At 45.2% G+C, this 18,128-nt stretch overlaps 1 protein-coding gene across 2 annotated transcripts in view; it reads right to left on the bottom strand.

The window, feature by feature from the left end:
* Positions 1–18,128, bottom strand: part of NAT10 (N-acetyltransferase 10) — a 36,003-nt gene that overhangs the window by 1,366 nt on the left and 16,509 nt on the right. For both annotated transcript variants that reach the window (XM_077818522.1, XM_077818523.1), the window contains 16 exons: positions 17,703–17,827; positions 17,108–17,258; positions 16,019–16,115; positions 15,175–15,291; positions 13,743–13,844; positions 13,542–13,616; positions 12,714–12,830; positions 12,391–12,524; positions 9,787–9,835; positions 8,746–8,839; positions 8,538–8,648; positions 7,299–7,471; positions 6,514–6,633; positions 5,291–5,389; positions 4,763–4,836; positions 339–422 (listed from right to left, as the gene is read on the bottom strand). In XM_077818522.1, the coding sequence (XP_077674648.1) occupies positions 339–422; positions 4,763–4,836; positions 5,291–5,389; positions 6,514–6,633; positions 7,299–7,471; positions 8,538–8,648; positions 8,746–8,839; positions 9,787–9,835; positions 12,391–12,524; positions 12,714–12,830; positions 13,542–13,616; positions 13,743–13,844; positions 15,175–15,291; positions 16,019–16,115; positions 17,108–17,258; positions 17,703–17,827 (1,722 nt within the window). The remainder of the gene's footprint in view (positions 1–338; positions 423–4,762; positions 4,837–5,290; positions 5,390–6,513; positions 6,634–7,298; positions 7,472–8,537; positions 8,649–8,745; positions 8,840–9,786; positions 9,836–12,390; positions 12,525–12,713; positions 12,831–13,541; positions 13,617–13,742; positions 13,845–15,174; positions 15,292–16,018; positions 16,116–17,107; positions 17,259–17,702; positions 17,828–18,128) is intronic.

The raw sequence follows: 18,128 nt of genomic DNA, 5'->3' as shown, positions 1-18,128 counted from the left end.
CAGGGTGAAAAAGCGGGGTTAGTTAGGATTGAGAGAAGTACCATACTGGATAGTAAAAGCCAAGATGGGATCAAGTTATGAAAAGGGAGGACTTTTTCAGAGCCACACTACCGTCTCATCTTCTCTACTCAAGGGAAGACCCAGCCTGCTTGCTATTTACCCTCTCTGGATCCCCATTAGGCGTATACATAGAGCAGCAAGGTATACAATTCCTGCGCCTTTAACTCCTTATCTTCACTCTACGTTTAAGCATTACAATAAAGCAAACTGGGAAAGACAGATCCATTGAAGAGAGGTGCATGGATTTTTTTTTTGTTTGTTATAAACACTTTCCCAACCTTTTCAGGCTGACAATCGAAGCGTTCTGTCCTGCTTTGGTCAGCACTTCGTTCCATTCTTCATCATCGCCCCGGATTATATATCTAAGTGAGAGGTGGAGAAAACAAAACAAAACCAAGTCTGTTTAAAGGAGAACAATTAAGGTTAATTATGCTTCTGTCCACAAACTGCTACCCAGCCAGTGCTTGTGTCAGCATCCAAACAAAAGAGAAACTTTCAGAAATAAAGAGCTGGTTCAAAGCAGAACCAGATGGCTCAGGGGGATCTGTAATGCAGTACACAGCGATTCAAGACTACATCACTGGTCTGAATCCAAACTAGGTCAGTGCTGACCAAGAACTTATCATCCAAAAGCTGTTCAGTAACAGATGTGAAGCAAGTGGTTTCCTTCAGCTGCCCATATTATGAATGTTACCAAATTGCTCTTTTATGGCAGTCCCATCACACAGGCAGAGAACTGAATGGCATCAGACACACATGCTCACACCCTGCCTTCTGATGGAGGGCCAAGGCCACAGTGGTTTTCCTTTGCATATAGGAGACATGCATTGCACCTGCCCAAGTAGTAAACTCTTCCAAGGAGAGAGGTCTTCAGTCTCCATGGCTTTTATTAATCTGGCAGCCGTCACCAGACCTACATACACTATTGAAGACATCCATCCAATCTATAGTTTCCATTTACAGGATTGTGGGGTTTTGATTTTAAAGTAAAGAGGCAGAAGCTAGTGCTGCACGAAAGATGAAGACCAAGGATGCATACAGCAAGTATTCACCAGGGGAAGTTAGTTAACTAAGAGAACCCCTGGACCAATGGCACACACAGGAGAGGTTCCGTTCTAGAGATGGTCTAGGGTATTGTAGCAATTCCGTTGCTAATGACTAGGCGCAAGTCCGAGCACTAGCATAGGGAAACCGAAAAGAAAGGGGCCCGGGATGTTATAACTTGAACGTTTCCTTTGAGCAGGAAGGCCAGAAAGACAAATTCTGGTCAGTTCAGGCTCTTGTCCTGTGCCCCTCCCCATGGTATCCAAGTGTTTGAGACACAGCATGCAGCTTTAACTAAGGGACCACACAAGAGAACTGGAGTGCTCATTCCCTCCTACCCCAAGCCTCTGGGGTCTCAATACAGAAGTTAGCCTCTGTTCAACCTTATGTTAATGCTGGATAAAGCCTTTACAGCTGTCTCAGCTGTACTACTGTACTTCTCTGTAATCGGTCTTCAAAACAAAACAAAAATCGAATAAGGGTGATTTTTCCAGCATGAGGTCTGGGGGAAATAATCTAAAGGAAAAGCAGCAAATCACACTGGGCTAAGAGGAGAAATGAAAGTAGTTTGAAATAATCACGCATATCCACATCTGTGACATCAGGCAGACAACCTAATCAGAGATGAAGAAGCTTTTATTTCTCTTCTCAGCTTTGTTAGTGTTTGCTTTGTTGATTTAGGGCGACAATAGAAGACATTGCTACAACAATCTTCTTTGAACAAATAAACAGTTTTTTGCAGGATATGGTAAAAGACTGGTTCTTGTTAGCTCAGAAGGAAGAAACATTTCTGGAGTTTTGCGAGACTCACAGCTTCAGCAGCTCAGTAGCCTTCAAGCTGACTAGCTCCACAATAATTAACAAGCAGCTGTGCAAAGGGAGACCTACTACAAGACATTTCAGGCAACATTAGGTTTAATCTGCCAGTTAATAAATGAAAAAAAAATAAAAACGGAATGATTAAGTCAGCACTGACAAGGATACTTCTCTACCAGTGCTTTCACTGAAACCAAGAATAGCTGAGAAGGACAAGGATAAGTCAGGAGTCCTAAATTGGTGTAAGAGACAGTGGGACCATCTCCATGATTTGGGGGAAGCTAATGATTAAGACTGCGAGTTTGTCATGGCTTCCATGACTTTCCGTGATCTTCATGACTTCTACAGCGGCCGGTGTGCCTGGCTCAGGGGCAGCTCCTGCACCAGGTGCTCCAGCTGCTGCTGGGGCAGTCTCAGGCCATGGCACCCCCTCTCTCCCCCCAGCAGCAGAGTTTGGGTATGGGCAGCGGTTGGGGCACAGGATGGGGTGAGGCAGGCTCAGGGCGGTGCTTACCTGGTGGGGGCTCCCTGGGAAAGTGGCAACACCCCCTCACTCAGCTGCTAGGCAGAGGCATGGCCATGCAGCTCTGCGTGCTACCTCTGCCCAGAGCCTGGCTTCTCAGCTCCCAATGGCCAGGAACTGCGGCCAGTGGGAGCTGCGGGGGCGATGCCTGCAGGCAGAGGTAGCACACATCACAGAGCTGCCTGGCCAAGCCTCTGCCTAGAAGCTGAGCCAGGGGGATGTCACCACTTCCGGGGAGCGCCCCCGGTCACCACCGCCCAGAGCCCACCTCATCCTGTCCTGTGCCCCAACCCCCTCCCACACCCAAACTCTTCTGCTGCTGCTGGGGGGTAGGCGCAGAGCCAGGTAGGGAGCCTGCCAGCCCAGCCAAACCCTCCCAACACCAGCGAGGGTCCTGGGTCGCCCTCCTCCAGCCCCCGCCAAGTTTTAGTCAGGGATATATAGAAAAAGTCATGGACAGGTCAGGGGCTATGAATTTTTGATTATTGCCCGTGACCTGTCCATGACTTTTACTAAAAATACCCTTGACTAAAATGTAGCCTTACTAAGGATGATTCCTAGGAGCATCAGAAGCCATCAGATTAAAACAGCCCATGATTAGACAGCTCAATTTATTATCTCTATTGCTGTATCATGTGGAGGCCCAATTAAGATCAGGGCCTCATTGTGCCAGGCACCATACAAACAGAGCAAGAGAGTCTCTGCCCTGAAGAGTTTATCAGCTAAACAGAAAAGAAAGGAAACTATGCCAGAGAGCGAACTAGGGACTGCCCAAGCTCACACAGGAAATTTGGCAGAGTTGAGGCTGAGCCCAGATCTCTCAAGACTCTGCCCAAGACTAGCCTGTTCTCTAGTGCAGGGGTTATCAAGTTTTTCATTCTGAGGCCCCCCCTCAACATGCTATAAAAACTCCAGGACCCAGCAGGAGTGGAAGGGGGACTCAAGGCTCTGGGCTGGGCCAGGGGGACGGACATGGGACACGACCCTATGAATAGGCGTAGTTTGACTTCTAGTTAACTTCTAGACAGGCTGGATGGTGGGGGAACACAACCAAAAAATACAACTCAAAAGTTTGAAAACTGCTCAGGGTGCAGGGAGAGAGTAGCTAGGGGCTGTGTGCAGGCAGGAGATAGCTCAGGGTGCAGGGATGGGATAGCTAGGGGCCATGTGCCAGGAGGGCTCCCCCTACAGAGGTTGCTCCCTAAGGGCGCTGTTGGCCCTAGAGTCAGGACACCTTGCCTGGGCAGCTCTTACCAGCTGCCCGAGCAGTCAAAGGGGGCTGGGAGCTGAGGAGCAGCTGCAACCCCGGGCACCAGCAGCAGATAGGGGAATGCCATGGTTGCTTGCTCCATGGCACACCAGTCAGGGGAGCAGCTATCCCGCACTGCCTGGCTCTGGCTTCTGACCTATGACCTGGCCAGAGGGCGGGGCTTGGCAGAGAGGAGGAGGTGGGGGGGAGCTGCCCCCAGGACTGCCCCAACTCTGGGTAAGACACTGCAGTTTGAGGGGGAAAACCCTTGTGGCCACCCAACCCACGGGCTTCTGCCCACGGGAAGTGCTGAGGCTCCCAGCTTCAGCCCCACGCTACTCCTAGCTTCAGATCGGGGGGTTCGCCAAGGCTCCCAGCTTCAGCCCTGTGCCACACCCCACTTCAGCCCCACAGGGGGCACCAGGGCTTAAGGCTTCAGCTGCAGGGCCTATGGCTGCCCCTGAAAGGGCTCACGGACCCCCGATTGAGAACTGCTGCTCTAGTGGCCATCCAGTTGCACAGGTGGGTAGGCAGACATAATCGAAGCCAAAATGGCTTGCCACAGTCACACAAGTTCCTGTCCACACTGTGCTGCTCAGGCACAAATCTTAGCTCATGTGTTGACCTGAGTGCAGCTGGATGGCCAGTGCCAATGAGAACTGATTTCTATTACCAAAACTCATTTTAAAAAATGAAAATTAGCTTGAGAGCAAGAGGTGTTTATCAGCAGAGACCATCACTGATTACCTGTGATTAACAGAAAGTGTCAGGAAACTGTAATCACCAGGTGCCAAAAACATGACAAAACAGCATTGATTAGATATTGCAGAATAAGAAGTTCAGCCTGTGAGTCTTGACAAACACCATGACTTCAAATTTCTGATCTAACAAAAAGCTCAAGTTACTGGCTGACAATACGACACAGATGTCTGCTTTGAAAGTAAGTACAAGGTCTTTGAGTATTCCTGCCCTACCCCCCACATGCGAAGGTGTACCTTTCCTGGAGCCTGGGTATTCAAACTAGATGCCTAGGAATATTTGTGGTGAGACTTATGTGGATAAATTCTTACTGTGAAAAGTCCATGTCTTTCAGCTTCCCCATTTCTTGCTGGTGTTTTTCCTGGAATTCCTTTGCTGCTTCTTCCTGCATTGAAACATCCCAGAGACACACTAAGTTTTATGTACAGCAGTAACCCATGTATTACAAGGTAGTCTCCTAGGTCAGAAATTACAACTCTCCTCCCTTCCAAAAGGCAGTACGCCCAACAAAAAAAACCCCGCAAGCTCTGAATTGTATGTTTCCCAACAACTCTTCCCGTTTAATTGTTTTTTGTAGCTGCATTGTAACATAAAATGCAAAGGTGAGGCTAGGAGGATTGGAGCACCACAGTATAAGGAGAAACATAAGCACAAAAATAATGAAGCATTAAAAGGCACAGTTAAAGCTTTCAAAGTTCCATAACTACCATAACAGGACACGTATGTCACGCACTCCCTATACTGGAAGAAATCCAGCTTACGAGACTCCTAAGTTAGAGAAAACCCTCAAAGAGGTCTGACGTGCATACTGGAAGTTTTAGTAGCAAGATTATTATTACCAAGTCCTCATTTAAAGATTTCAGGGTTGGCTCCATTACAACTTCCTTTGTTACTGCCATCTGCGCCTCCACAGCCTTCTCCTGGATCCTGCTGAACAGCTGACGAGGGAATAAATTAATATGTGATGGTGCTACTGGTGTTTTCCCACAGAGGTGCTTTAAAAATGAACGGAGTTTGGCTGCCCACTATGGAACTTCTGTAGTCTTTGAAATATGAACAAGGAATTAGGTTTTTTGTTTGTTTGGGTTTTTTTTTTTTTTTTTGGGGGGGGGGGGCTGTTTAAGTGGTCATTTTGTGTGAAAAAATGAAACTCAATGGCCACTTCTTGAAAGCAGAAGCAAAGACAGCTTAATAAGAAAATAAATCAGTCATCCAATGTCACTTGCACGAATGTGAGAGCTGGTGATTTAAAAACACCCCCCACTTAGGCAATCCCAACTAAACCATTAATCTGTGGAGGAAAGCACTACAGATTTCCTTTTTTATAGTCATTCCTTCTCATCAATTAAAAGAATTCTATGCTGAGCAAGCCATCTGTAAAGCAACGGACTTGCATTTTAGGATGCAGAAGCTCTGCCTATTCAATCGTTCCATTAACTTGCTCAGGGGACTGGAAAATGGATAGGAGCCTTTTATTCTTATGGCACCAGTTCGAATCTAGCCCATGTTATTACTGGATGAAAGTATTACCCACTTGATAATGATCTAAGTGAAAGGAGTTGGTGGCCCAAGTCAAATTCCTCACGGACAGCCATCCACCACCACAGCGGACACCCCTGCTGTCAGCCTCATCAGGGAGATCGAGGAGACTGGAGGCCTGACCTAGAGCCTTTCCTGGATATCTACAGGCTTCAGCTCTGTCCTACGGTGACCCTAGAGATGACCATTCTAAGGTAGATTGAGACACTGAGCCTGGACTGTTGTATCAGCTTCCTCACCACCTTGCTTAGCGGACATTAGAGCCCAAAGCCTCCTGCCTTCAGCACCTTTCACCATTTGAAATTAAACAAAATATACATATTGCATGGGGGAGCGTACAACAGAAATCACCACCAATGTTTGCCACCAAGTACAAGACATTTCTTTACAATGAGCTTCTAATGATTTCTTAGAGACAGGTTGAGGATACAGGATTCTGATCCAGATTTCTCATACAAGGCTCAGGCCTGGGACGGCATTGGGCCCAACTTGAGAGAGCAAAGCTGGACCATGATGCAATTACCTGAACGAACTTGCGGATGATCCTATTGAAGAGGCCCATCAGCTGACTGCTGGGCAGTTCTATCTCTTTTTCCAGCACATCCACGGATTTGTGTTGCAGACCAATCCCCAGAAGAAGGGCCTGGAGAATAAGATTTTTATTTCTTTTTTAAACCCACAAAAGTTAGGTTCTTCCCCACCTCCGTAGATGTTACCATTAAAGTTACTGGTCCAGCAAAATAATACAAAGCACAACAGGTGAAGGGGTTCAGAGTTTTGTATGACGCATTGGAACTTCCCCAAATTGCTCCATTCTTGATGGGCATCACTACATGTTTAGTCCAGCAGTGCCTCTTGCTCTGGTTTGGGGCTTTTAGCTAGCATTTACACAGCACTTTAAGCGTACCTAGTCCTTTGCAGCATGTGTAAGAGAACAGGGTCCCTACAATCAGATTCAAAGCAAATACAAAACATGGGAGACCAGTACAGGCAGGAGACAGCACAGCGAGGAATGCAGAAGAGGCAGTCAGCTGAAGTTTTGGAGATATGAAAGAGGTGAGGAATAGGAATGTGGCATGTGAAGTGGGAGTGTGTTCCGAGAACAGGAGGTGGTACAAAAGCAGACAGAAGGCAAGACTCTCTTACTCCCAAAGGGAGAAGTTAGACTAAACAACAGCACGAAATAAGAGCCAAGATGTAGGCAGGGATAGAATTACATAGGAGCGAGTTACTCGCTCCAGAAATATTGACGCGACTTGGTCTCAACAGGGAAGGAAGGAGGTGGTAATGAATGCAAACGGTACATACAGACTGCGCAGCAGAGAGGGATGTGTCTCCTAGCTGGTTTAGAAAGTACATCCTGGAGACAGCGGGAATTGTGTCCATGATCAGGTGATAGTCCACCATGTTTCGAGAGTACATCTCTAACCGCTTCAGGTCATAGGGGATGAACACAGCTTCCAGTTCAGGACGGCTGATTGCTGAGCAAATCAAAAATAGCAGTATTAGAATTGCACTCTATGTTTCTTCAGGATCTGGATAATCAAGCTCACTTTTCATATCAATTGCCTGTGTGCCAACGTATTTGCTTTGAAATGTATACATGAACTAAACAATAGTGGATCTAACTGAATCCTCAACTGGACTAGTCATGCAAACTCTCTGAATGAATTTTAATATTAAATAAAAGCCTGTGTAGGGGACAGACTCCTCACAACTACCTTTCATGATTCCCACTCCTAGGCAAACAGTTGGCCATGGAGACTGGGCTCCTCCTCTTACTCTACACAAGGGCTGAGGCACATAGGTAGGGAAGCTTGCACCTCCTCTGCCCACACTGTCGCTGTCCTCTGACAGAGGGGGTTGGCAGCTTTCACCAGGAACAAAATATTAAATAAAAACAAAACATCGAACCAGACTAATTCCTGTGTTCCCTTGAGAGATCTCGAGCTTGTTACGTTCAAGAAACCACAGTTTGCTTTCATAGATTTTTAAGTCAGAAGGGACCATTGTGATCATCTAGTCTGACCTCCCATATTCCACAGGTCACAATTCCTGCATCAATAACTTGTAGTTGAATTAGAATGTCTCTCTCAGAAAGACATCCAATTCAGGTATAAAGACTTAAAGTGATGAGATCTTCACCACAGCTCAAACTTAAACTGTTCCAACAGTTAGTTGCCCTCACTGTGAAAAGTGGGTGCCTTAAGTCCACAGTTTGACTTTGCCCAGTTTCAACTTCCAGTCATTGGATCTTGCTATGCATTTGTCTGCTAAATGAAAGAGCCCTCTAGTTTCAGAGCATTTGCAAAACTTTGATCAAGTAGAGCTCTCTGATCTCAGCTATCAGGGAGACAGTACTGGAAGCTTTCACTCAACAATAAGCATATTTTTAAGATGAAGGGAGCAAACAGAACTGACCAACAGGGAATTGTAGCATTCTACTAAAGGCTGTAGAACATTCACAGGTTTCATTTAATAACCTTTTTGATAAACCACATTAAGATCTTAAGCCACTGAAAGGATTTTAGAAGCCTAGAAACTCACGGGGTTGCAACTCCTGCTTGATATTCTTGTTCTGTAGAATGTTCAATGCTAATGAAGGTGGGAAAGTGCTGAACTGATATGACAGCAGAGACAGGAACCGCCTCCTGAAATCTTCAGGACAAGAAGAGAAGATAATGGTTACCAGCCAGGTTGTGCAAAGAATACATGGAGGCTTCCTCTCACACTAGGACAGACAACCAGCTGTTACCTTTCCAGAAAGCAGCGAGCCAGTGCTCCTGTTCACTCTCTTCCTCATTCAGCATCTTCAGCATGATACAGGAGTGCTCACCAGTCAGGTCATTCTAGGAAGGAAGACAGATTCCCATGATCCCCGGTACTCACTGTTTGCATTATGTACTGAAGTGACAAAAGTAAAGACAGGTGTTGTAATATAATTAAAAACACTGGAGTCCCTCTTACCCAATTTCTTGCATGGACACGAGTTGTATTAAAAGTCACTGACCATCATTATTGAATTTATATCCCACCAGCCTTGGGGATTTGATAAATTCCACAGAAGGGCCTTTTTTTCTGGCTATTACTTAGTGAGCCAAAAATCTCAGCTACCACTCAAGAGTCAGAAAAACAAATGCAAGATGGCGCAATGACATAGGACACTTAACACCTGCTGTCAGACAAGACATACTCTAAGTGACTGGCTTTGATTTGCAGTTCTGGCATCTAACTAGCTCATGAGAGGGGATTTTGATATGACAGTAGCAGAATTGTGATATGGTGATGGGATTTGACTTCATTCTAAAAACTTCTTTTCTATTAAGGTCTAGATTGTGTGAATTACGTACACAGAAGCATGTGCACATCATTTCCATTCAAAACTACTGCAGCTGCATCACAAGTGTGGCAAATGCATAGGCAAATAACCAGCCAGCTGTCTACCTAGCCATTTGCACACACTGGCCTGGGGTACCTACATGGGCATTAGCCTTAAGTTGTTAAGCAGAGTAAACAGCTAAAAGATATTACAGATGGTCACTACTCTTCTTCCCAACACTAAAATATGTTAGGTCAGTTATTAGTGATCCATAAACCCACAAGACAAAAAAGACGATACAACAAACTCTAACACTTATAATGAAAGTTTCAAAAGCACCTAGGTGCCTAACTCCCAATGATTTGCTGAGGTGCTTCTGAAAAATCCCACAATGCAAATCCCATCAGAGTCTGTGGAAAGGCTTTCACTAACGTCAGTGGGAGCTCGATCAGGTTCTTGAAACAGTAGGATACTTACTGGAGTCTGCCTTAGGTAAACTGGTACAAATCCAGCACGTTTCCAAAATCTGGTTGGGGAGGAAGGGAAGAGGAAAAAGTACTCGCTGGAAATTATTGAGATGTTAACGCTGCAGTAGTAGTTGTGACAGCAGTCCTATCCTGATTGTGGAGCAAAGTTCATATGGCAGCACAGTAAACTTATAACAAATAATGTTGATCAAAAGGGCATGAAAAGGGGCTACTAATATAGACCAGACTTAGATACTAACTTGTGAACAAAAAGATTACGACATCAGAAAGTGGATAAGATTCATGTGTCAGAAATAAGGGTTAATTGGTGGACACAATAATAAGGGGATGGCCTTTCCACCAAATTAAAAACAACAAACAAAAAAAACCAACAGACTTCAGTGAACAAAAACATGGACTCCTGGGAGATTTCCTCAAGGAAGGCCAAAGGGCCTCTGCTTCGCACCAGACACTCTGCCCTTCATCTGTGAACCTGGAGACTCCTCAGAGATTTCCAGACCTCAACACATCAGTGAGGGCACCAGATTATCATTGCTGGACCCGAGATTATCCCAGACTGATACAAGCAAGATCCTGCTGTCTTGCCATTCTCTTCCTCCCAGCCCAAAACTACTATCTTCTTCCTATTCTTTCCCCCTACACCCGTGGCTCCTGACCTGATCTGTGATAGCCCTGCCTAGCCTTAGAAGGACCAGTGAAAAAGGAACCTGCTGGACCAGATAGCATTCCAGATGAGGGAAGCAAGTCAGGGTTGAGAGCAGCACCTGTCATGGCCAACCTGCCCACCCAGAGCACACATTCATAGATACTAAGGTCAGAAGGGACTATTATGATCATCTAGTCTGACCTCCTGCACAACACAGGCCACAGAATCTCACCCACCCACTCCTGCGAAAACCCTCTCACCTATGTCTGAGCTACTGAAGTCCTCAAATGGTGGTTTAAAGACTTCAAGGAGCAGAGAATCCTCCAGCAAGTGGCCCGTGCCCCATGCTACAGAGGAAGGTGAAAAGCCTCCAGGGCCTCTTCCAATCTGCCCTGGAGGAAAATTCCTTCCCGACCCCAAATATGGCGATCAGCTAAACCCTGAGCATATCGGCAAGATTCACCAGCCAGATACTACAGAAAATTCTTTCCTGGGTAACTCAGATCCCACCCCATCTAACATCCCATCACAGGCCTATTTACCATGAATATTTAAAGATCACTTAATTACCAAAATCATGTTATCCCATCATACCATCTCCTCCATAAACTTATCGAGTTTAATCTTAAAGCCAGATAGATCTTTTGCCCCCACTGCCTCCCTTGGAAGGCTATTCCAAAATTTCACTCCTCTGATGGTTAGAAACCTTCGTCTAACTGCAAGTCTAAATTTCCTGGTGGCCATTTTATATCCATTTGTTCTTGTGTCATTCATGACTCATCAGCTGCACTGGATCTTGTAAATTTTAGCAGGAAGCTGTACTTTTCCCACCTTTCACTATCCTTTTTCGCTCCCCTCACATCTGTCTGTTTTGTCAAAAGCAGCAATAATGACAAGCACCAACAGCTGAGTTTAAAAGACTAGATTTTTCCCCATGAGAAGGCCTGTTTGACAAAACAAAGGAGTTTAGCCAACATCCTCTCTGAAAACGGCATTTTGCTAAGTTTTGGCTAAGATAGAATGGTAATGCATGAACAACTTTATATACTTTATATTTTGGATTCTTCTGCATAGCCAATCAATAAACTTCCAGATTATGGCATGAATTTCACAGTACTTGCTCCATGGAATTAAGCAGGGTGGAGAGTCTATACGCAGAACCCCAAACTACAAAAATAGCTGTTTAATACTGCACTTTGCCAGTGTCATATTAACACCTTTAACTTCCTGGACCCACTTATTTCATGCAACAGTATCCTTGGACTTGCACAGCACCACAGATCTGCTTTGCAGTGGAACTGGGGCAGTCTGGCCATACAAGAACCAGAGCTTGAGATGGTAAATGGTCTAGCAAAGAAGGGAGAGCTCTGCATTACTCTGAAGGGCTCCCGAAGTAGTTGCATCCAGCCATCCTGAACTGTAAGTACAGATCCCACCACAGGGGGGCATGGAGCTGTGCCAGATTTGAAACAGGAAATGGAATTACGAGCAAGGGAAACCTGAACAGGTATCAGGACCCAAGTGCTATGATACATTCATCTGTAGGGGCTCCCCCCAACCACATTTACTATAGATCAGCAGTCCTCAAACTTTAGCAACCCCAAGACCCCCATTCTGATTTAAAATTTTTCACAGACCCCCCCAATCCTCCCCACTCAGCCCCAGGCCTCGCCCCCACTCCACCCCTCTTCCCAAGGCCCCACCCCTCCTCTTCCCTGCCTCTTTCCACCTCCCTCCCCCGAGCACATCCCATCCCCGCTCCTCCCCCTCCCTCCCAATGCCTTCTGCACACCACTGAACAGCTGTTCTCCGGCCTTCAGGATGAGCTTGGAGGGAGGGGGAGGAGTTGATCAGTGGGACCCACGGACCCCCTGGAGAACCCTGGGGGTCCACGGACCACAGTTTGAGAAACGCTGGTATAGATGACAAATATGGTTACACTCTTACTTGAGCAGCCTTGGTGTCAAACCATAAGATACCCCCAGATAGTCTAGATTCTCCGCTTGTCGCTCACTCAGTTTGAGAAGTAAAGGAGGCAAGTCTTTCCGAGGTGTCACAGCCTCTTCTAACAAACTGACAGCCTGGAGAGAAGAGAGGGAAAAAGTGCAGCCAAGTGAGCAGGTGAACAAGTCTTCACAGTGACTACAGATTAAATCTCTCAAAAGCTATAAATGTGGAAGGACATATGGGACACTCAGCTACTGAGGGTTCCACCATATAGTCCAATACAAACTGAATAGCCTAAAACAGCAGTACATAGCACTTTATACCTCACTGCTTATGGTAGTAATTCCTTTTGGCTTCGGAGTCATTTTTTCTTCCAGGCAAGGGAATTTGCCTTCATAGTACATTTGCAGTAAGGTCAGAGCCCTGCTGCCATAACCCATCTGCGAAAGAGGAGGGAAATTTAAAACAAAGGAAAATACATTAAAAAGTTCTTAAAACTGTGTGTGTGTGTGTGTGTGTGTTTTTTTTTTTTAAAGAAGATTCATTATCCCATCACTAATGCATCAGTAAAGTATCACATTTATAAAACCCCTTTCACCCTAAAGAGGGCGCATTCAGTTTACAGATGACCTATACTAGTATCACTCAGCCACTATGAAAATGTATCTGCTGCTTACATACCTAACAGCTTATAGAAGGGGAAGTGGAGGATGCATTGTTCAACTGAAGCTACCGCCAGACGTTTAGGGCACAATCCTGCAGCTGTCAGATTAGTAACCCACCAAAATCATGGTACTTGCTGAGGTACAGTCTGGAAGATGGGACCCAAAGGTAGGCAGAAGGAATGACCCCCAGAAGGCAGCATCCAGGACACCAGGGTTAACAGCCCTAGTCTCACAAGAAATTCACGGGCTCTGATGCTTCGTATCACATCTCCAGCAGCAAAGCGCTGCCCAGCAAGATGCTGGGGACATTGGTTTGGTACTACCCCGAAGGAGGACAATTCCCCTACACTTGCTGCAGAAGTTGAGCTTTCATTGGAAGTCCCCCACCCAAATAATGGTCAGGCCTCATTCGGATCATCTTGTGAGAGCAGATGAGGTGGTCCCACTGCTGGCTACCTATAATCACAGAATGCTGGAATACATTACCCCTTGATAATCTGGGTGGACTGCAATGCGAACAACACGTCCACCCGAGAGGCTCCCAAAGTCTGGATCTTGAAACTGCATGCAAAATACAAGTCATATTAAAGAAAAAAATAGTAGGAATGTTCAGAATATCAAATCAGCACTTACACACACACACCCCCCACCACCACCCGAACATAACCAAATAGCCAAATGACTTACCTGCTCTGAGACAGTCCATGGAATAAGATCTCCTGAAGCCTTCCTCCCCCTAGACAGACTGTTCATGATAGACTGGCGAGAGATCTCTCCCTCCAGACACACCTGCCAAGAGAAAGAAGGAAAGGTTGTGAACAGAGAAAGAGGTTTAGTCCCTTACTAGCGCTGCCCATTGCAGAAGCACATAAATAGAAAACATTTGGTCAGTCATCTAACCTACCATCTATACTGTGGGAGAACCTGAAGCTTACCAGGACCCTCTTCTGCTGGAGGTTGTACAAACACACAGTACAACAAGCGACCGGCCCGGACCTAAAAACGTTCAGTCTAAAAAGATAAGGTATAAGCAGGCAGGGATGGGAGAAGGACAGTGTAACAAAGACTGTAGGTAGGCTTGGAAGGATTAGGTTTTTATCTGTAAACATTGATTTCACAAACCGACAAAAATATTTCCATCAATAGTAATTGAAGCTGGCAAAGAAATATGTTGCTTGAGAACATCAGAGTTTGATTTAAGGATATTTACTTTGCATATTTCAGTGTGTGTTGACGACAGTTTGGGTTTTAACAGTTATAAAGCTTTAAACTTTTTAATCCCAGTAACTACTATTAGTAAATAATTATTGTCTGACTCCCCAATTTTTTACCCCCCCCCCCATTTTCACACAACTGTGAAAATTTAAATTGAAAAAAATATAAAATGTTTAAAAATAAACATTGATAATAGCCTGTCAACTTTAATTACAACATGCTTTAGCAAAGACTACCTATATGCACAATCTATAGCTCATCAGTAGTAGCTAACCAGTACTTACCACCTGCCTAGCCAGTTTCACTCTGAGATTTTCCCTCATTTCTCCTCTTAGGATGGGCCTGTTCCCTACTGAAGATTGTGAATTTACTAGCATGTATTGCCCTGGTGATCATTACTTTGATTACTGGTACTTAATGAGTCAGGGAGGCAGAAGAGTTGCATACTTATATAGAAATGCTCATGTTAGTTGAGAACTGCAAATAAGATGTAAGAAGGTCCAATATCAATGCACCACAATTCAGTCATCTCCTAATCAGTTCGTATTTGTGCAGGACTATACAAGTGCTATGAAGTAACAGGAATACAGGGGTCGTTGGAGAAGTAATACAATCAACTCTCCCCAGGGGAAGAGGTTGCTGTGACCAGTATTTCGGCTTCTCAGCAGGCCCTGCAGCACAAATGTATTTCTTAGGTTGTAAGCGCTGGGTGAAAGGGACAGTGTCCTTGTATATTTGTACAGAAGCTAGCACAACAGGGCCCTGATTAAAGCTTCTGGGCACTAGTATAACACACACAAAACTGAAATTACTATATAGTTCTACAGATATGAGCCACTGTCACATCCTGCCACTGCATCCTTATTGAGTGGTTCTGTATTCACACACACTTTCTGTTTCTTACCTGAACAACAGCAAGTACTTCTGGCAAGGAATTCTGGGTAGGTGGGACTGGTGGCAGAAGGCAGAAGAGATGATGAGCAGGAGCATCTGAAAGCATCTGGAGGTCATTGGGAGAATTCTAGAGGGCCATAAAACAAACAAGTTACAGCACTAATTCTCTGTCAGCTATAGTAAGTGTTAGCGAGACGGGTGCCTGTGTATCTGCAGACCAACAATCCTAGAGACTCTCTGCAGTTACGAGGGGAGAGTTTCAAAGTTCTACCACAAAGATAGCAATTACTTAGAGTTTAACGCTACTATAAATCCTGCGTCTCCCTCCTGTGAATTTGGATATGGCAAAAACCTTGGCGTAATACTGATAGCTAAAGAAACTCTCAAAACAATTCAAGGCTATCAATCCTAGACTACATTATTTGGATTAGATTATCTATCAATCTACAGGTACATTTTATTACTATTTTTAAATTAAATTTAAGGCCATTCAAAAAACCAGTTCTTATTTAATGCAATAAACGCTACTGAAGACTGTTCATCACCTACCCTTCTCTCCCCTATATAATTCAGCTATCAAGCTCTGTGCAAGTGCAACGGGCATATCTAAGATTTGGTCTCCTGGATTTCACAGCCAGGAATCAGTATTAACCCATGATGGGATAGTGCCTGTTGGGTGAGGAGGGAACTGGGAAGACAGTGATGTACCAAGCTAGAAGCTGGGTATGGAGTTCGGCTGTCAGGACACAAAAAGGCTATTGAGTTATCAGTCCACTAAAGCTTTCTCAATTTGACCTCTTTAAAACGGCAGAGATTTCTCCCCTACATCCCAGCTGACAGGGCAGTGTCACTACCTTGTAGTGTGAAGCCACGTAGAGAGCCATCAGCCTCTGGAGAAAAATTTCCGACGCTTTGTGATAACAAAAGAGGGTGTCTCTGTTCACATAATATCTAAGTACAGTGATCAAGGAAACAACCAAAGCCAAAAGACACATCCCCTGTTGATTTATCCCAGCCTGAGGTGATTTTCCATATAGTATCACCGTATGAGCTGGCTCAGTGCCTTTATACTGCGCCTGCATCAGCCGGACAAGGAACACAGATTCCTCATTCTTTAAGTTATTGCTGTCAAAAGACTTCAGCATGAGGGCTTTGGACAGTCTTCACGTCTGACCGCATACCCCCTTTTAAGCACATCAATTAGGAAAGAAATCACATAATTTTGACCATCTCCCTCGCTCAAAACCTTCGTTACAATGCACCACTCTTCTTTGAAGCTCATCAATGGTAATAAAACACTGACAGCCCACCCCTTTAAAAAAAAAAAAAAAAGAAAAAGATCCCATGCTAGGAGTTTGAGCCCAGAAGACTGGCCTGAGTGCACTTTGATTAGATCCTGCACTGAGAAGCGCCTGGGTGGACCCGGTATCTGCACAGAACCCTACTGATATCAACAGGCTGGTCAATGGGCCAGTGCAGAATTGGGGCCTTAGACTGTAGCTTCTTCCTAGGAACAGCGCCTTTCCCATGCTTGTTAAGTCCACTCAGCATTCTCAGCACTGCACAAGAACGTCAGATTTGTTCATTATTTTAACATTTTTAGAACATTTACGTATCTATTTCTCAAAGTGCCTAGCGAGTCTGCTCATCCCCACCAAGGAACACACCCTTCAGCTTCAGTGGGCTCTGGAGCATATTCCTGTCATACAGGGTGCTTCATCCATTACTGAAGAGGAGAGCTAGACTGAAATGTGCAGACCAATATAAATAAGCAGAATTATAAGTTGTGCTAAAGAAAACAGAAATCGAGGAGGAGAGTATCACCTCCAACCTCTCAGAAATAGCATATAAATTGCTGTTAGTCTCTTCTGGAAGAGCTCACTTTACCCTGCCACAGCTGGACGTAAATTATTTAGAACATGCGTTAATTTCAGCCAGGATACAGGTCACAGGTTTCAGGCAGCGGGCAGCCAGAGATGATCCTGGTGATGTTGAGACAATCCAAACATAGTAGGTCATTGAGCCATTTTTCAACAGGGTCTCCAGGGGCATATCGGATTGACTCTTGAAGGGAGACTTCATGCAATGTACGAGCTGGAAGGAGAGATTCAAAAGAAAAACCACAACATGTCTGAAGTGACAAATACTGAAGATGCCAACAGGATCAGGCCCTTCAATAGCTTTGGTCCAAAAGACTGAAAGTAGTAAACCACCTACTTCCCCACCAAACCACCCAAAATTGGACACTTAAGCCTATTTCCACATAGAATCAAGGTAGTTAGATTGATCAGGTGGAGTCCATGCCCCTACAAGTGTGTTACATTTCAGAAGGTGAGAAATTGAAAATATTAAGCCTAGAGGCCAAGTTACAAGTCAAGCTTCTTTAAAGCTTCCTGCATGTTCCTCCACCCCCACTCTCCACCTGAAGCTGCAGAAATCCAAGTACGCAAGCACCAAGGATTGTATAGGGTGCAAGTCAACAGCAGTCATATTGCTGGTTAGATACTCCTATTCAGAGATGTCAGCATGGGGAGGTACCTGAGGCGAGTTTAGCCGTAGCTGTAGATTTGTTCTCTGCGGTCATGCTGGCTTGTGCCTGTACACTCTGCTGCCGGAGCTGCTGAATCAGCTTCAGGGACAATGACCGACCAGTGCCCTCATAACTACAAGATTAGAGATCAAAGAGAAGCAAGTAAAACGAGGCTGAAACAAAACCCCAGAAGTAGTGTGGGGAAGCTCCGATCTAAAATCGGATTTTATCTACAGGCTTTAGCCTGGTTCTGGTGCCATTACTAGGTCCCTTATGGCCTCACTGTTGGTACAAGCTGCAGGAAGAAGCCAAAACGCAGTGGCAAGGGGACAAGTGCCTCGCAAAGATGCTGCGCATGTGACACTGACTGATCAAAGGACTTGACTTTACTCCCACGCAAACTGCTTCACCTGACACCGAAATGCAGCTGTTTG

Source organism: Eretmochelys imbricata, chromosome 6, assembly GCF_965152235.1.
Source record: "Eretmochelys imbricata isolate rEreImb1 chromosome 6, rEreImb1.hap1, whole genome shotgun sequence".
NCBI classification, from domain to species: domain Eukaryota; kingdom Metazoa; phylum Chordata; order Testudines; family Cheloniidae; genus Eretmochelys; species Eretmochelys imbricata.
The sequence above is the reverse complement of the archived record's forward strand: the minus strand, read 5'-3'. Positions and strand labels throughout refer to the sequence as shown.